Raw genomic sequence first — 19639 nt, 5'->3', positions numbered from 1 at the left:
GGCAAAATAAGACTAAATAGTGATAGCCCATGTCTAATTATACGTCATTTGTTTGGAAGTTTTGGTAGAAGTATCTGGAATATCGAATATAGTGGCTAGGATAGAATATAGGAGCTTTCAATACGAATCTTCTAAGTAGCAATGCAAAAATTTAGAGATCTGCGTAAATAAATTTGGTCTTATGGTGAAGGGCGGAAACACAGTATATTTTGGGTTTAATGCCAATGCCAAGCTATTTCAGTTATAGATGTTGCTCTCGAAAGTTGAACTTTCATTAACATTTTTATGGAGAAATTGGCGGCCAACATGTGGCTATCGTAGTAAAATGGTTAGAACAGAATCAGTGAAGATTCACATAAGTGTGACATACCCTTGTTGAAATAATGAAAAATAAGTTGCTTTGTAACTACTTACACTCGAGAATAAAAATGGTGAGGAAACTCATTAATTATTTGTTACTGGATATTTTAGCTGGGGTACTTTGTGGTCGGCTGCCATTGTTATAGCCATTTCAGATAAAGATGGCGTTTTCGAAATTTACATCTTTTGGCATTCAGGTAAACACCATGGTACTATGTGTGATTAGTTTATAATTTTTCATAGCCAAAGTGGCGCCCAACGAGGGACCATCGTGGAAAAATTTTTACAAATTTTGTGATTAAGCAGTCATCTCTGAACATTTGAGCTCTTTAAAATGTTGCTAAAAGAGGCTTCGAACGATGTCTTTGAGGTTTTAGAAAATCGAATCAAGATTCTGTTTATGATCAGTTTATGTTTTTCATAGCCAAATTCAAGGGGAAATTAGCGTTCAACAAGGGAAAATTTTGCCAATTGGTTGGATATTGTGTCTTAAGTATTTAAAATATTGAAAATTGGGACTATACCTAAACTGCAGGATCGGAAACTTTGAAATCAAGCACGGCAGTTACATAAATGCCAAGTTTCAAGATTTATAGTACGACATCTATATCTGAAATAGCTATATTATTTACATAAATGTGGCTGTATATATAGCTATTTTACATATAAATGTCGTTCTTGGATTAAACTTTTTTTGACATTTATGTAACCGCCATGCTGGATTTCAAAGTTTCCTCAACATTTTTTTACTGTTTGACCAATGGCATTGTCGGTAACACGTTTAACTACAAGAAAACGCAAAACAGCGGATTCAAAAAATTATTTTCCTGTATTCCTTTGTACGCTTTTCATGGCAAAAAATTGACTCTTATTGGGGTTGATGGCTTCAACTTCCAAATGGTTATGAAACTCATATCTTGGCAATGAAAGTTTTTGCTGGGATACTTTGTTGTCTGACGCCATTGTTATGGCCATTTCACATATAGATGTCGTTTTAGAAACATAAATCTTTTGACATTCAGGTAAACATCGTGCTAGATTTCAAGGTACTATGTGTGATTAGCGTATAACTTTTCATGGCCAAACTGGCGCCCAACGTGGGGTCATCGTGGAAAAATTGTTACATTTTTTTTATTAAGCAGGCATTTCTGAACATTTGAGCCTTTTAAAATGTTGCCAAAAGAGGCTCAAATGATGTTCGTCGCGGTCCCTTATCGTAGTGTTTAAAGACAAATCAGGCATTGAGGTTTTAACGTGAGATAAATAACCTTTGTTCCATGACTAATTATTTATCGGCGCCCAAAAACATACACCGTGCAAATACAATCAGCGTTGCATTCGCCTAAGTTTTTCCTTTAGAAATCGGCTCCTCACGATGACCTAAACAATAATAAAACTGGCATTTTCAGATTGAATAAAATTAAAAAAAAAAATAATTTCAAACAATCCTCGAGAAATGTGATTCTGCCGTTGAAAGTCATACGAGAAATTATGTTGCATACTTTGAGTTGAATAAAAAGGAAAGGATTTTAGATATATTTTGCAATATTCGTTGCATATATTTTTTTATTTTTTTTTATTTATTTGAACAACTTACTTATATGAGTCGTTTTTTTAATTGTTTTGCTTTTGGCTGGTAATGATATTCTAGAATATTATATAAGTAGATGATAATTTATCATAAACAATTATGTCAATGAAACTAATTAAACACCATTATCAGGCCTCGAACTATCAAATTAAAGCAATGTCATATTTTGTCAGTTTTTGGGTGTAGTTTTTATGGCTTATCTGCCGAAGCATAGATAAGCAAATACTTCAAATGCAGTATCCAATGACATTACAATTTTGGAATTCTGCTATTATAACTCATGAAAAAAATCTTAGGAATTTTGTAGGACCACTACATTTTATTACAACAATTTGGCCAACTCCCCTAAACATAAGCAAACAATTGTATTTGTATTGTAATTAGCTCACTGTAGTAAAAAATATGTGTGTAAGATACAGTTTTTCCCCTATTTTCACCTTCATTTTATGTTTTTTTTTGTTGTTGTTCCTTTTTTTCAATTTCAATTAGTTAAATTACAATTCGTTCAGTTTCATTCATTGTATTGAACGAAATAAATAATGAATGATCATCAATAATAGACAGACCGACAGACTGGTTGACTGAAAGGAAGAAAGAACACACCTATCACTGCCATCGCCACAACAAAAGTTATTAACCTTCGATGCGGTATTAAAAAAAACGAAATTACAAAATAACAACAACAACATCGACACCATCAAAATGACAAGATAAAAAAACAGAAAGGAAAAAAAGGAACGTCTGAACAGTCTATGCTGCCTGGGTTTTAATGGAACCTCCCACGAATAAAAGGGGTTAGTGTGGCCGTTTGGATGTTTACTTATATTTAAATTTGAAAATCAATTATATTGGGGTGTAACCAAAACAAAAATGAAAATATTTGGGAATGATAATATTTGAGTGTTTTACAAACAATTAGTCAAATTAAAGAGAAATATTTAAGGGAGTGTTCATGGTACAATTATAAAGGTAATATGATAAAATTTTTATATTTTTTATACCCTCAGCGATATGGATAGAGAGGGTATATATCATTTGATACGGTCAAAAGTGCCTAGAAAAAATTACGGTTTTAGACCCTAGGTCTCTTTGGACCAAATTCGTTTCAGGATATTTGGAGTCGATCTAGCGATGTCCGTCCTTTTGTCTGCCTGGATGGTGCGCATGATAACTCTCGAAGGAGTATCCGATTTGTTCGAAACTTGGTACATCGTAATATTATTGTCAAACTTACATCGAGTTCGGAGATGGACAAAATCGTTCCACTACTTCTGGTACGTTCCTTTACAAAATCTCAACATTTTTAAAGAAAATAATTTATTGCACCGAAAGAGAAAGGATAATCCGATTTTGCTTCAACTTTGCGAAATCTAATATTAACATCAGTGCTAGGTCAGGTGCGAAAATGGACAATATCCGTCAACTTCATCAAGTACCTCCCTTACAAAGGATCAAAATTTTTAATAATTATAACTCTTATAAAATGTGATGCAAGTTCCCGATTATCTTCAATTTACACACATCACAATATTTTTGCCAACCCGTGGTCTGGTGTGAAGATGGAATATATCGGATCACTCCTTCCGGTACAACCCCCCCAAGGGTCAACATTTTGAATATCCACAAAGCTCATAAAACGCGAAATTAACATCCGATTCCATTCAGACTTGGTACATCTCAATATATCCATCAATCCAAGATCTGTTATAAAGATGGTGGAGATCGGACCATTCCTTCTGGTACCTCCCCTACAAAGGGTCAAAGTTTTGAATAACCAGAACGATCATAAAATCCGAATTGCCTTCTACAACTTACCATGGGAGTGCCCTGAAAATTTTTCAGTTTTGCTCTTTTCATGTCCACCTAATACCAACTTTTTAGTAATTCCCCACCCTGTTGCTTCCAATCACATGTAATTCGAAAAAAGTGATACAAATATTCAGTTTACAACCCCCACCACTGTCACCTCTCCCAAAAAAATAAAGGAAGATTAAAATTCCATTAAAACAAATGCCAATGTCTGTGACATCAAATCCACATTTCAATGATGGTTTTCAACATCAATTGGAAATTGGAAATTATAGAAATTTCATTACAAAACCATAAAAAAAGAATTAGAAATTCTAAGCAAAATTAAAGAGTGATCTGACCTAACCGGTTCCTAACTAATATCCGTTGGGTGGGCGTTAAAAATTAGATGGAAATTTTCTAATATTTGTCCAACTAATTCGATTAATACTAAATTGAAAATAATTTATTTCCACAATGTTTAAATGGCCTGTTAATAAGGCTGAAATATGTTTGTGGTGTAAATGTAATATGTGTCAATAGTGGTGTTCCATGAATTACAAAGCCACATACATGCACACATACATATGTACATTGCGTTGTAGTTATGTTTGTAATTCATGGTGTTGCTGTTGTTGTTGTTGTTGTTGTGATTTGTCATATATGCTTGTCGATGGACGATTCGATTGGAAATTCAATAATAAACATTCTAATCACTAACAAATGCAACAAGTATTTATTTAATAGCAACAAAAACTACAACAACAACGAAATCATCACCTAAAAGCAAGCACATTGATTTCAAATTAAAACGTAATCAAATAAAACTACTGTAACGAGTTTTTTTTTTATGAAGCACTATTTTACAGCATGTGTTGCAAAAGATTCTAGAAAATTTGTTGAAAGAAGTCTGATGTAATTCATTGCTGATGGGTTATCATAAAATTTGGTGAATCGTGGAGATTAGCCAAAATTAAATTAGATTAAAACAATTTAAAAAGTATCAGTCGGTTTTGCCGGCAGATGTATATCCTCCTATTATCCATTTATTTAAATATATTCTGAGTTGGGTTATCATTATTCAAACTCACTGCCATTTATGGGAAAGGTTCCCAAGGAGAGGGTCAATATTTTCCATTTCGTATCTGACATGAGTCCGATATATATAATGTATATAACATTTATAACATTTCGACTACTTCCTTTACTGTATATGTGATAATTTTTGGAAAATGATGAAATGTGCGTGATGTACCCGATAGTGGATCAAAGTATTCTACTTCATCTAACACTCTTGAAAATATTGAAATTTCTAATTTTATAATTAATAAATAATATAATTGTTAATCAAAATGTTTAACTTTAGTGGGGGAGATACAAAAATGTGTGGGTCGATAAATTCATTATTCACGTCAGATCTTTGAATGAGAGAAATATTTAGACATACCAAGTTTGAGAAGAATCGTAGATTTGTTTCGCAATTTATGGGATATATAGGTGAGGAAAATATCGATCCTTTATGGTGGAAGGTACCAGAAGGGGTTGACAGATATGTATAATTTTCACATCAAATCTTGCGCTGTTAGAAACTTTCGATGTGCCGAGTCTGAAAAGAATTGGATGTTCATTTGGCTTTTTATGGCAATTAAAAATGTTGACCATTTCTGTGGTAGGTACTAGAAGGAGTGGTCCGATATATCCCATCTTCATACCAGATCTAGAGTTGGTAAAAACATTGGGACATGCAAAATATGAAGATAATCGACTTTTCTTGACCTTTTGTGGGGAAAGAAATAGCAAAATAGGGAGGATATTGTTAATTTTTCCACCTGGCCTGTTTCTGAAAAAAATATTTATATTTCCAAAGTTTGCATTAAATTGGATGACCATTTTTGTTCTATAAGTTAATTATTTTCTCTGAAAGTCCTGACTTTTATGGGGGGAGTGCCAAGAGTGGGGTCGGTATTAGTCATCTCCGAACTTGATATAAGTTTGATAATGATATTTCGAAGTATTAAGTTTGGATTAAATCGGATAGTCCCTTCGGGAGTTATCGTGACCATCCGGACGGACGGATCAATTCCAAATGTCCTGAAATGGATTTCGTACAGAACTAAAAACTCAAAATGAAAGCGATAGAGAGCGAAAACAAACCGATAGAGGGTTATGTAAAAATAAGAATCGACATTGAAACATTTTAGTGGATCAAATTTTCATTTAATGTAAACCCCAATTGGGATATGAAACTCCCGAAATACCGAATATCAGGAGGTTCCGCTTATGTGTGGCTATACAAATGAACAAATAGACCGAAATTTTCGGCTGGGAGGGTTTATATGCCAAGCACCAATTTTTATAACCTACACCATATAGTGGTAAGGGTATTATATCTTTGTGCATTTCTTTGCAACATGGAGAAGGAAGCGAGATGGACCCACATTTACTTTTGAGGATCTTCATAGAATCACTTTCTGAGACAATTTATGCCTGTCAGTCCGTTGTCCATGTATTTTTGCTATTTAGCTATTTCAGATATAGCTATACTTCTCTTATATATGTTTCATCCGATTTGGGGTTTTAAGTCCCTTACATGCGTATCGTGCAACAAATGGCTAATATCAGCCCAAAATGGACTGAATTTTTGCAATTCCGAATGAATTCAAGATCAGAGGGGCTATCCTCCAACATAGACTGTTAAAAACCACTTCTAATAAAAATTCTACACATAAAGCTATTTTTTTGCTCATTTTCAAAAAGCTACATGAAAATCTACAGAAATATGGGCTTAGCTGAATCAACTCAGAATTTTATGTTGATATGGGGGTCCAGTGGCATATGGGGTGCATCATTATATATATATTGAAGTGTTGGAAACGGAATGATATAATTTTTCGAACTGCCCAATCTTAAAACAAAAATTAGTAGCTCAATTCAAGAGTGTACAAAAATCACCTGATTTCAATTTAAAAATCTGACAGACTTTGAACCAAAACCTTATAGGAGGGTTGACCAGTTCTCCAACCGAAAAGTCCGAAACTGAAAAATGTTAATATGGTATTTAATTAAAATTTCTATCCCTTTCGATAACTAACCGAAATCTCATCGATTTCTTTTTAAATTCGCAATTCTAAAATTTTCAAGTATGCAGTGATAATATTTCCAATCTTTTTTTTTTTTTTTTTTTGTAAGCTAGTGTCTGCTTGAATTTATTAACTTAATTTCCAATGAAAAAAAAAAAAAAAAACAGTTAATAAATCTTTAAGTCGGTTGAATAATTGCAAATTAACAACAATGATTGAAATTTACCCTTGTTTGGCGAACAGCGAAAGCGAAAAGCCGCAACAAGGAAAAATTAACTGAATGTGAACGGGTGAGCGAGTGACTGAGTGAGTGACTGACTGAATCTATAGAATATGACATTGAATAATAAAAAATATTTTTAGCAGTTTTTGTGTGTGAGCGTTGATTCGTTTTTTTTTGTTTTCCTTTTTCTTTGTGAATTGTTTTACATTCGGTTTTAACTTGAACGATACAAATTAAATATATATGTATATTCAACAAAGAGCGAGCCAAAAAACAAAAAAAAAAAAAAAAAAAAAAAAATCTGTCTACGAAAAAATTAAAAAAAAACACGAGTTTGAAAACGTATAGTATTTTTCCGTCTGCATTTCTTTTTTTTAGAAATTGTGTGACATTATTTGGAATTTGTCTTTTTGACTGAATGGAAATTGGGTTAAAAAATGCTTTTTTAAGAGAAAAATTAAAATTAACAGGCTTTAGATTTATTCAATGGAGTTTCAGACCACTCTTTAATATAGGCTATACAGGGTGAGATGAAAAAACTGCAACCAACTCATCCGACAGCTGTTCAAATTATTCCAGTGACAGCTCCTGTGTTGTAATATTGTTATTACATAAAATTTACAAAACGACACCTGTTACTGCTTGCAAATAATAAAATTATAATATATTTGAAATAATGTATTTTAATATCAACTTAATATTCTATTATTACGTTTATCGCCCAGACATATGTCTTTCTTTCATATAAAAATTATATTCAATATTGACGTATAAAAAAAGAAATGTTTTTGTTTTTTCAAATTCCTATTCAAACAAGAAAAAAGAAACATTTTTAAACAATGTTTATTTTGCCCACAACTTTTCAAAAAGAAACACTTGTCAAACGTATGTACTATTTTGTTTGAATACAAAAGGGTTATGAAATAAATATCAAGTGTTTATTTTTCATTGGAAATCAAACAATAGTTTGCCTCAAATAAATTCTTTCGACAATTGCATTGTTTTTTTTTTTTTTTTTTGGCAAAATATTTACGCCATATCTTATTATTATTTTGACAATAAACTCCACCTTTAACGCAATTCGCATCTAATAATAAAATTCACATGGGAAAATTTTCCCATATTTTGACAAGTGTTTGATTTGGTTCAAACCCACAAAGTCTAGAAAATAATGTGAGTATCTCACATTAGTGTCATCATCATCACCCACCATCCCTTTGGATTTTTATTTTTTTTTTCTAGAGAGACAGTTAATGAAATGCAAACAAACGGAACAACTGATAAGCAGAAAAATATTTTGTTTTGTTTTTTTTATTATAGTAAAATAAAATACTTTTACGATTGCCAGTCATATAATTTAACTATAAAACAAAGCTGGCTGGAAAAAAAATATTATTCGTCAAATTAAAGGTTGGCTAAAAACCAAAACGAACGGGTTGGGTTGGCTATATGAAAAATTCTTAGACAAAGTGGCAATTTCCAGTTTAATCTGTTTGCAAACAGACGACTTAAAAATTATGATAGTAATTGAAAAGATAAAGGATTGGAATATTTTTTGTGTGGAATATTTCTCAACAATTATATTTTGGGGTCTATGGTAAAAATCGGCCAAACGTTGAAATATGCATGTGCAATATTGGTATAAATATTATGTATGTACGCTTCCCATATTCTGCGAGAGGTTATGATAATTTTGATATCCTATTTTTAAAATCTGGAAACACAGGGAGAGATGAAAAAACTGCAAGCAACTTCAGACTACTGTCATTTCTAAGCCACTCGTTCGACAGCTGTTAAAATTTTTCCAGTGATAGCTCATTATATTGTTTACAATCGTACAAAAGCATTTTGGTGAGCATTTTCCAGAAAAAAGGTTCTTCCTGTTGGAATTCCATCGTGATAGTGTGATTTCTTTATATTTGGCTGGAAAACCACAAGTGGCTATCGTTAGAGCACTCCAGAATTTAAATATGAATAAATCTGTTGTGTCTCGTACCATCTCTCGTTACCGTGATACTGGTAGCGTGGCCCGACGTCAAGGAAAAGGATGGAAGAAAACATCAATATCAACAGAAATGGTTCGAAAAGTAAAGAAGCGACTTGAACGAAACCCGCATCGCAGTGACCGAAAAATTACTCGTGAGCAGAACATTCCAACAGGACTCAGCACGCGCCACCCAAAAGTGGTTACAAAATGAGATTCCTCGCTTCATTCCAGCGCATAATGACCACCAAAATCTCCGGATACCGATACCGGATCACCTCAAGCCTTCCCGTCTTCTATGAGAAGAACTTCTCGTCTTCTATGAGAAGAACTTCCCGTCTTCTACGAGAAAACCTTCCAGTCTTCTATAAGAAAACCTTCAATTCTTCTTTGAGAAGACCTCCCCGTCTTCTATAAAAAGACCTTCCCATCTTCTATGAAAGGACCTTCCCGGCTTCTAGTAGAAGACCTTCCCGTCTTCTATAAGAATATCTTCCAGTCTTCTTTGAAAAGATCTTCCAGTTTTCTAAGAGAAGACATTCCTGAGAAGACTTTTCATTCATCTATGAGAAGACCCTCCGTCTACTATGAGAAGAACTTCTAGTCTTCTAGGCGGAGACTTTCCCTTCTTCTTTGAGAATACCTTCCCTACTTCTATGAAAACACCTTCTAGTCTTCTAAGATAAGACCTTCCAGTATTTTATGAAAATGTTTGGGTTCAGCATGTAACCATTATTTGGTATACCCTCCATGTAACGGTACTTTCAGATATTCAATATTTCTATTATTTCAACTCTTATTTCCAACGTAATAGGCTTTAATACCGCAATTTGGGTTTTCCCCGAAATTCGACCCCTGACCCTGAAATAGTTAAATATTCAAATATATCCTCCTCGAAAATGAAAAAGAAAGCCATCAGAGGATATGTACTGGTATTAGAATCAGGCAAATATTCATACAATTAATACGAATTTTTCAAATTCTCATAATTAAATATTAAAGAAAATTTTGCTAAATAGATAGACTACCTTAAAACTGTTATTTTTTTGCGAAATCCTCCAACAAATGAACTGTTTTTAAGGAATGGGAGTAAATATTTCTTTCCTCATAAGGATGTCATAAATATTTGCGATTAAGATTGTGGGGTGTGGGTGTGTAAATTTCCCTTAAAGAATCTGGCAAGTCATGACTATCCCAAGAATATACAAGCGTTATCTTCATTTGCAAATCTTTTTCCAGATACCGAATGAAAGATAGCGATTAAACGAAGGCGGAAACTGATAAACAAGTTGCTCAGATAAGTATTGTAATCTGATCATTTCTTTACACTATTGTAATGAAAAGTTGAAAATTAAGGAGACAAAGGCCTTTTTCAGACCTATGATATTTTTATATAAATTCGACTTTCTTAAATATATATTTTCATATAAATAGCCTAGATATATATCATTGGATATATCGAGTTTTAAGTCTCAAGAGAATCCAAAATTTGATTTTTATATTTTTTAAATTTTTGACCTAAATTAAAAAAATTTGAAAAACATATTGGTATAATATTTCTCTTTCTCATTGGTACTCTCAAATCTAGATTGAAATTTAATGTAAAATTTCGATAAAAACTTACCCCAACTTTTGGGTGTACGACCCAAATAGGTGCCATCCTTTGAGTTGTGCAGAAATTGGCCGATCGACTGCTTCTCCTTGGGCGCATAGAATTGGAATTCTGTGGGGACGTATTTGGTTTCACCGTTCTTTTTGGACATTTTGTACTAATTCGTTTGTTTCGGTTACTTCTGCTGGCGAAAAATGTGGCGTTTAGTTTGGTTGGTTGTATTTATTTGTTTTTCTTTCTTTTTTTGGTTTTGGTTTCAAAAAATTTCAAATTTAATTTTTTTTCAGTGAAGGCAAGAAGTAGAAGAAGCGTTTGATGATGAAAAGATCGATGTGCTCTCTGTTTTTTTAGTTTACTTTAGTTTTGTGGGTGGTGATTTTTGGGCAACAAGGAGCTGTGGAGCGTGTTTTTGTTTTATGCGTGCGTGGGCTATGTGTGCGTTTGTTTGTTTGTTTGTAATGCTGTTGTTGTTGTTGTTTTTGTTTCTTGGCTATAAAAAACAGCAAGAATTGGACTAGATAAGAAAAAGGAGACACAAAAGAGCACGATCCTATAAAAATAGAATAGTGAGAGAAGAGAAGACAGATTAGAAACTAATGGAAATTGAAAACAACAACAAAAATTAAGAAAAAAAAAATAGCATGAATTACAATAATAATTGTTAAAACAACAAATAGCGAAAAAAGTGTTATCTCCTTTAAAATGAAATAATAATTTCAATAATTTGTTACGTTTGAAAGGGCTGTGATCGGCGGGGCCGAACGATGTTATACCCTACACCAAATGCACTTCAAGTCTAAAATAAAATTCGAAAGGAGTAAAAAGTGGGGCAAAACGTGCAAAGGAGTTATGAAGAGATTCGTATTGAAACAGAAACTGATATTTTCGTAATAAAAAGTACGAGATTTTTGGGATTTCTGGGTCCAGGGTTCTAATGGTAACAAGCGATATTCAAGTGAAAACCAATTATTTAAAAATTGACGAATTTTACGATTTTACGCGATTGGCAAAATTAATGTTTAGTTTTTATTACAAAAAAGAGATCTTAAGATCTGTATGATTTCGCGAGCTTTTATCAGAGACTGAATTTGGTTCCAAAACAAATTTTTATAATTTTTGCTGTGGAAAGTGAATTTAAAGTCTTTAACTTCAAGATGAGATCTTAAGATCTGTATTATTTCAGGAACTTTTATCAGAGACTGAATTTGGTTTTAAAATTATTTTTACAATTTTTGCTGTGGAAAGAGAATTTAAAATCTTTAACTTCGAGATGCCCAAGTGTGTTTTCCTCTGTATATTTTTTCATTCAATTCTGAATCTAAGAATACGACAATTTTGGAATCTAAAAATTCTGTGATATTTTTATGAAGAGTGTTTCAAATTTATGAGACCAAAAGATACAAATATACAAAAGTTTCGATATCCTAAGAACCCTAAAAAAATCAACTCCTATAAAAAATCGGAAAGGTTCTTTTCAATCTGATTGAAATTTGATGTTCGAATTTTTCAAAATTGTATTTAAAATACTATGAAAATAAATAGTAGTTCGAAAATATAATATTCAGGTTTTGTTGAATTCGTATATCTTCGAGGAAGTGAAATCGGAGCTTGGATATCTGAGTGGCATGAAGAGTTTAGTCTTAGTGTAGGGTATAAAGAATGACTGACCTAATGAAATTTTATTTCATGTAATATTAATTTTTTTAAATCGTATTCTGCCTATTCTGAGGTTCTTGCCGTCGGAATTTGAAACATAAAATGTGGAGCTACAAATACCACCCTAAATCTTATTGTTTCAAAAGTGTGTGTTGATGAATTTCAATTGGAATTTTTCAGATTCTTAGAAGTGACTCCAATTCTTTTCCTTTATTTTAATACTTAAAAATACTTTTCAACACTTGAAAACATTCAATATTGTACGGAATGAAAAATATAACTTTTTTCAATTTGTTGTGGTGTTTTTTTCTTCTTTTGTTTCGAGCATTAAATTACGTTCTTGTTTCTTTTTTGTGTGTGATATTTTCTCTTTTTTTTTTGTAATTGCAGTTTGTTTTGTTTTACTTGTTCTTTTATTTCATTATTTTTTTTTTTTTTTGCAATATTTTGAGGTTATTTACTTTATTTTATAATTCTTTTTATTTTCCTTTCAATGCAAAAGAGCAAACAAAACAGGCACCATAAAATTGTTTTTCTTGAGATCTGAATTAATTCACCTCAGAATTCGTTCGAAATATTTTAAATTTCTTATTTCTGTTTTTTTTTTTTTTTTTGCCTCAAAATAAAATTGTATTTACTTTTGTTTCAGTTTCACAAAAAAGAGTACAAAAAATGGTCTTAAAAAAAAACAAAGAATATTGGAAAATGAACTGACTTCCGTTAGGCCCAAGTACGCGTTGTTACGTCCACGGCTAAAGATCACTGACTAAACTCTTGTAGAAGCAGGCACTTGGGCTATTATTGGGCGCAAATCGTCCGTGTGTCCCAGAAGTAGCAGCAACACTTAACTCGTCGCCAGAGTCAAACTCTCTCTCACAGAGACAGACGTCTCTTATCCCCAACGTTTACAAAATGTTGGGGGGTGTTTGTCGGTGTGTATGTGTGTGTGTGCCTGTGCGTCTCTGCTCACTGTTAAGTAATACTCTTTCGATAATCTCCCCACCGTCCAAGTTAAAGCGTTTGATATGAGATTACAGCAAGTGGAAACACATGTTGGCACTCGTGGATGTGGGGCTGGCGGCAGTGTTGGTGGTGGTGTTGTCGGTGTTGGTGATAAGAACCAAGAAATGTTTGTTGCCTGCTGCGGTTGGCGCGCCGCGGCTCTACTGGCATTGTCTTGTGCCTTGCATTGACACTAACATTTCCATATTTTGAAATTGATTCTCTTAGTAATGAAGAGAACAAAGCAGGCCGACGACACTGTTGCCATCGACACTTGAAACAATTTGCCGTGACAGAGCGAAAGCCACGAAGAGAGTGAGAGGAAGTAAAGTATCATCACAAAGCTCTTAAAATGTGGTTTTGTAGCCAAAAAATGATTTCTTTCTCAATCCACAAAAATATTGAATCGCAACATCACCAACACTCTGAGTTGGTAACTAACTACCCGGGAGGACGTGACAGATTGTTTATAAAATAAATTTTGTGGCGGTTGTGTGATTTTGTTTATAAAAAAGTGCAATATTTCGGATCAAATGTAATACCTATTCTACAAAATTTAAGGTAAGTCATTTATATACATATGTAGTTAACATTATTTAGTTACGTTAATCCTAGAATTAATCCAACCAATGATTTTCTTAGATAACATAATATTTAAAAAATTAGCAAACATAACGGGTTGCGTATTTGGTAGGAATATCTTAATAAACGCAGTAAATATTTCAGTCGACATTGTTTTGAGGCACTGTTATTACAATATTTGGTAGGTTTATATGAATTAGGGAATATGCAAAACCACACTCTGTCAAGGGTTGCCAGATTTATTTAAATATACCTTTATGAGGGATAAGTACTTCAAATACGCAGGGTCATTTTGGAGATCGAAAAGAAAAACCTTTCGTAACATCTTATAAAAAAAAAAACAAAAAATTTCCGAACATAAAACAAAAATAAAAATTTTATTAAAACAACAAGAAAATAATTAAAATCCGAAGGAAAAAAAACGTATAACATTTTACATCAGTGCTGTTTAACTTTGATTTTATTTGAGGGGATCTAGTTTTAAAATTAGGATGATGAAGATAGGAAAAAAAATAGAAGAGAGATTTGAAATTTTGTACAGGCATTGGTATTATACCTAGGATGATTGGTGGGATAAATCGGTCCACGTTAAGGTATAGTCCCTAGGTAATACTGATTTTCGGTATTTTAAAGGTCTTGGCTTCATTTCTACCTAAGATCCTGGTTTGAAATTTTGGATCTTAAAAAAAAAAAGTAAAAAAGAGGCTAAGTTCGGCCGGGCCGAACTTTTAATACCCATTTGGAAGGAACACCATTTGGAAGGAACTTAAAAATTTCAAAAAAATTTTGGAAACTACCACTTAAGTGAAAACTGTTATATGGAGACTATACGAAGACGTGGACCTGCTTACGAAATTGTTGGTCATAGGCTGTAGTACCCATTACGACCTTTAAATACGAAACTTGTTACAATTTTGGTGAATAATGTTATCATCAAAATACCAAATATCGGGATGTACCGTTATAGGGGGAATATACGAAAACGTCAACCTACATACCAATTTTTTTTCATAGGCTGTAGTACCCTTTACGACCTTTAAATACGAACTTTGTTACAATTCCGGTGAATAATGTTGCTAAAGTCATAAAAATACCGAGTATTGGGAGCAGCCGTTATATGGAGGCTATACGAAGACGTGGACCTGCATACAAAAATGTTTGTCATAGGCTGTAATACCCATTACGAACTTCAAATACGAAATTTGAAATAATTACGGTAAATAATGCCTCTGAAATCATGAAAATATCGAATATGAAGAGGTACCGTTGTATGGGGGCTATACGAAAATGTGGATAATATTGGGATATGTGAAATTTGAATAGAATCAGATGTTTATTTCGCATTTTAGTTATTCATAATTTTGACCCCTGGTGGGCTAGGTACCAGATCTACCATCTTCACACCAGATCCTGTGTTATTTCGAGTTTTAGGAGCTTCATGGTTATTCAATACGTAGACCCGTTTTTGGGGAGGTTCCAGAAGAAGTGGTCTGTTCCTCATACCAGATATTGTGCTGGCAAAAATATTGAGATGTGGGAAATTTAAAGGCAGTGCGACTCCTATTTCATATTTTAAAAGAGTTATTATTATTCAAAAATATTAGGATCTGTAAAGTTTGAACAAAATAGGTTGATCCTTTATTGTTCTATGAGGTAAATTATTTTCCGTTACATTTTTGAACTTTTGTGCCTCATATTTACACAGTGAATTCTAAAAATGTTTGACATTGCAAACAAATTTTGAAGCAAAGCAATCAATTTTCTTTGGAACCAAACTAGAGGAAAACGAATAAAATATCTACATTTTTTTATTTATATATATTTCAAATGTAAGTTTAATAAAATTGAGCTCGATGTCTTTGTTTTTTAACGAAACAGATGACAGCAATCCATAGTCGACGTCGGTACTTGGCGATTTTGTATTTTGTGGTTATGTGTTTAAATATCATTGTTACTGATGATATCTTCCGTCATAGGACGAAATATCGAAAATAAACAATAAAAAACCAACAAAAAGCTCGAGCTCAATTTTAATAAACTTAAATTATTTAAAATAAATGTCGAATAAAATAAAATAAAAATCAGAAAAATGTTTATTTTTTTTTTTACAAATGTCTGAATAGTCAAAATATGTTCTATTGAAAAATAAACTTGAGCTTATTTGCCTTGTCTATTGCAAACGCATGATTATAACATATATTTCGTCTCTTATTCCTACAAAATTTTTGTAAAGAACAATATTTTACAACAATCAAAAAAATCACATCAATCCTTTAATTATAACTTAACTTTGTAAAATAAATGAATTTTATTTAATTCAAAAATAACAAAGTGATATTTTTTGTTTATAATTAAAAATAACAACAATCGATCGATTCTCTTTAATTCAGAATGAGTCACGAAACGAAACTCAATTATTTCTGTTTTCCGTTAGTAATGTCGATTCTCTTCTTTTCTCTTCTATTCAATGCATTGCTCTTTGAAAGTAAAATATGTGGGGTGGTAATGTTAATCTCCTCGAAACTTTATAAACTGTTGCTCACAACAGATATTTGTTGATATTCTCCCTGGAGCCGTTGGGAGCGGGAGAGAGGGGGCTTGTAAAATACACTTATATGTATGTGATACCTACAAATGGGGGAGTAAAAAAGCAGAACCATTCGGTGGGGTTACTGCTGTGTCTGTTATACAGCTGGCATTCTTTTGTTATTAACAGAGGCATGCACAGAATACGTGTTATTATTACTCTTTACGCAAACTATACGCAACACCATGTCTGTTTGTATAAATACAAATATATACATATGTATGTATGTAAGTTTGTATTCAAGTGTGTTTCTGTTTGTTGTTATTACTTTTTTTGCTTGAAAATTCATTTCATGCTACATTTCAGAAGAGTAGGTATTCATTTCAGACTCCACTACAAACAAGAAAAAAAATATGTATGCCAAATTAACAATAACAACATCGAACTGTAAAAATACACCCCACCAAAATATCAACTAGAGGCCAATTCGTGAATAGCACGATTAATTAATGCTGGAAACCAAAAATACAACAAAAAAATCTAAATAAATTTTTGTAATTAACAATTGGCTTTCGTTTATGCTTAGATGAATTAATATTCTTTGCGTTACAGAAGAAGCGAACAGCAAAGACACACACTCGTTTACACAAAAATCAAACCACACAACGCCAAGACGTGAGAAAACAGGTTCTCCAATACAGCAACAACAAAAAAAATCCCCCTTTCTGCAGCCACTTTTGTCGCCTTCGGTACTGCAAAAAAATCCATTTGTAGCCTCCAGATGAACGCAAATAATTACACGTGGCAATATCTCGATTCATACATACCGACACACATAGCTACACGGTAAATTGCAAATGCATAACTAGTGGTATGCGAGAGTCTGGTGAAGTGAAAATGGGACATTTCCACTGAGTGTAAATCACATATATTGACTGATATTCGACCAACACTATGGCTGAATTTTAGACGAAAAAATTTTCAAGGAATAGATATTGTTTTAACGAAGAAATATTAGATTATTTCAGAGGCATTATTATCCCTACCTAAATGTAGAATTTTGTGGCGTGTTGTACCATACCTCCATACAGATGATAATGCACTATTTCTATTATTCCCAGGCCTTATACATTTCTACATTTTTGGGTCCGAATTGTGATACGATTAATATTTTTGGTACTGCAAATATGAATCGGTACCCCAATACTTTCGTTTTGTTCCCAAAATAATCAGATTATTTCCATGCTATCGAAAATATTTTGGATTTGTTGATAACAAGTTCTTTAAATTTTCTCTCGAGATATTCATAAAACAAATATTTTAAATTTTTCCTATTATGACCACAATTTTATAGAAAATTTTCTAATTAATTTGGTCCAATTTATGAGAGGTACCAGAAATAAAAGATACGATAGGCCAATGCAATATATCGATAGAACGTCGTTATCCAGTAGTTATAACAATAAAAATAATAAACTTATTAAAACCTCTAAAGATTTTAGAAAATTTCGGAATTTTTTATGAGTGGTTACAAGTAGGATGGATCCATAATTTGAAAGTTCGACCCTCTATGATCGAGTACTTTTTAGGCATGTACGACTATAAAACGGAAAATTATAAATAAAGGCTCAAGGGTGAAATCATCTTCATATAGTCGTTTAGATTACTACTCAAAAACATGACTAAAAGATGATATTTATAATTTACCAAAAAGTGTATATTGCCGTCCTTAAGAATCCTTATAGACGATTAAATCTGCAAGAGATTTTTAAACTATAGAAAATAAACTATGAAACAGTTACTCACACCAAAAGGTGTTCTTTATGAAAGGTATGCATATTGTAGATTGAAGACCTAAGACCTATGGAGACCTGAAGAGAGACATATATTAACCAGAATATAGGCCTATCATTACCAGAAGATAGCCCTATATTTTTGATACACATAAATAGGGCGACGTTTGTAGACGAACTGAAGGGGGAATTAATATCAGACCAGTGGAATTCTATGAACTAGCAGAATAAAATCTTTATAAGAGATCAGAGTCCTTACATACTGGCAGAGGATGGAAACCTCTATTTGATGAGTAGAAGGAAGGCCCAATAATAAATTCCAAGACCTAATATACGGACGTTTCAAGCTATTTATAGACAACAAGAAGGAGTGATCAAAGAAGAGGTTTTATAGCTGGTCAGAAGAGAGATTTATGAAGTGAATTCCATGCCCACCGACGAAAACTTCTCCATCATCTGATGGACTCTTTAAAGAGTATCATATTTAAGACCATAGCCCAAAGAGATAATCTAGAAAGAATTAAATTTCTCCGGCATAACCATTTAAATATCCACCAGCATGGAAAAGTCAAAGGTCGGGCGGGGCCGACTATATGATACCCTACACCAAGATGCATATTTAGTAGAGCACTCGTAACGAAAGGATTTATTTGAAATAGATCATACCACCTATTAACATTTGGCTTTAGAGCAGTTATAGTTTGGTTTCAGAGAGAACTAATACATGGGAGGCATATCCAAATCTGAATCGATTTTCACTAAATTTGACGCACATATTTCTATCTTTCTATCGAATAACATTCGCGAAGGATTATATTAAAAAAAATATATATATCGGAGCCGAGTTCCACCAAATGAAAACGTACGTCCCAAAATTCAATTCATTTGGGCTGATTTTAGTCATTATTTGCACAATTAACCTGAAATCGGATCAAGGATATATATGGGAGCTATATCCATATCTTAGCCGATCTCGATAAAATTTGGCTATTGTATTTCCGAACTCTGTAAGACATCTGGTACCAAGTATCATTGTTGTCAAATGCATATTTCGAATGTGAGAGACTTAAACACCAAATTGGGTGAAACACATACATAGGAGCTGTAGCTATATCTGAACCGATTTTCACCAAATTAGATGTACTTACTTCTAGATGGATTTCGTTCGGAAGTGCCAAATTTCAGGTTATTTGGACTGATATTCGCCATTTGGTGGGCAATTAATCCGAAATCGGTTGAAGAAATATATGGGAGCTATATCTAAATTTCAACCGATTCTCACCAATTTCAATAGGGTTCGTCCTTGGGCCAAATAAATATTTTTGGAAAATTTCATCTAAATTGGATACAAAATGCGACCAGCATTTTTTTTCACAAGAATACATGAACCGGCGGACTGACATGCATTAATCGACTCAGAAAGTGATTCTATGAAGATCCT

At 32.8% G+C, this 19639-nt stretch overlaps 1 protein-coding gene and 1 long non-coding RNA gene across 9 annotated transcripts in view; one reads left to right on the top strand and one right to left on the bottom strand.

Moving 5' to 3' along the window:
* The window catches only part of LOC101897992 (sodium/potassium-transporting ATPase subunit beta-1), a 34635-nt gene extending 21469 nt beyond the window's left edge, over positions 1-13166 (bottom strand). Inside the window, exons 1-2 of one of the 7 annotated variants that reach the window (XM_005190262.4) lie at positions 13010-13166; positions 10651-10819 (exon numbers count right to left, since the gene is read on the bottom strand). In XM_005190262.4, the coding sequence (XP_005190319.1) occupies positions 10651-10789 (139 nt within the window). In that variant the 5' untranslated portion in view covers positions 10790-10819; positions 13010-13166. Of the gene's footprint in view, positions 1-10650; positions 11189-12932 lie in introns of all 7 variants that reach the window. The other 6 variants (XM_011296982.3, XM_005190263.4, XM_059125261.1 and 3 more) reach the window with 6 other exon arrangements.
* A 50-nt stretch (positions 13167-13216) lies between these two features.
* Positions 13217-19639, top strand: part of LOC131803705 (uncharacterized) — a 57486-nt gene continuing 51063 nt past the window's right edge. For both annotated transcript variants that reach the window (XR_009342736.1, XR_009342735.1), the window contains exon 1: positions 13217-13857. This is a non-coding gene — a long non-coding RNA (uncharacterized LOC131803705). The remainder of the gene's footprint in view (positions 13858-19639) is intronic.

This window comes from Musca domestica, unplaced genomic scaffold (genome assembly GCF_030504385.1).
Source record: "Musca domestica strain aabys unplaced genomic scaffold, Musca_domestica.polishedcontigs.V.1.1 32, whole genome shotgun sequence".
NCBI lineage: Eukaryota > Metazoa > Arthropoda > Insecta > Diptera > Muscidae > Musca > Musca domestica.
The sequence above is the reverse complement of the archived record's forward strand: the minus strand, read 5'-3'. Positions and strand labels throughout refer to the sequence as shown.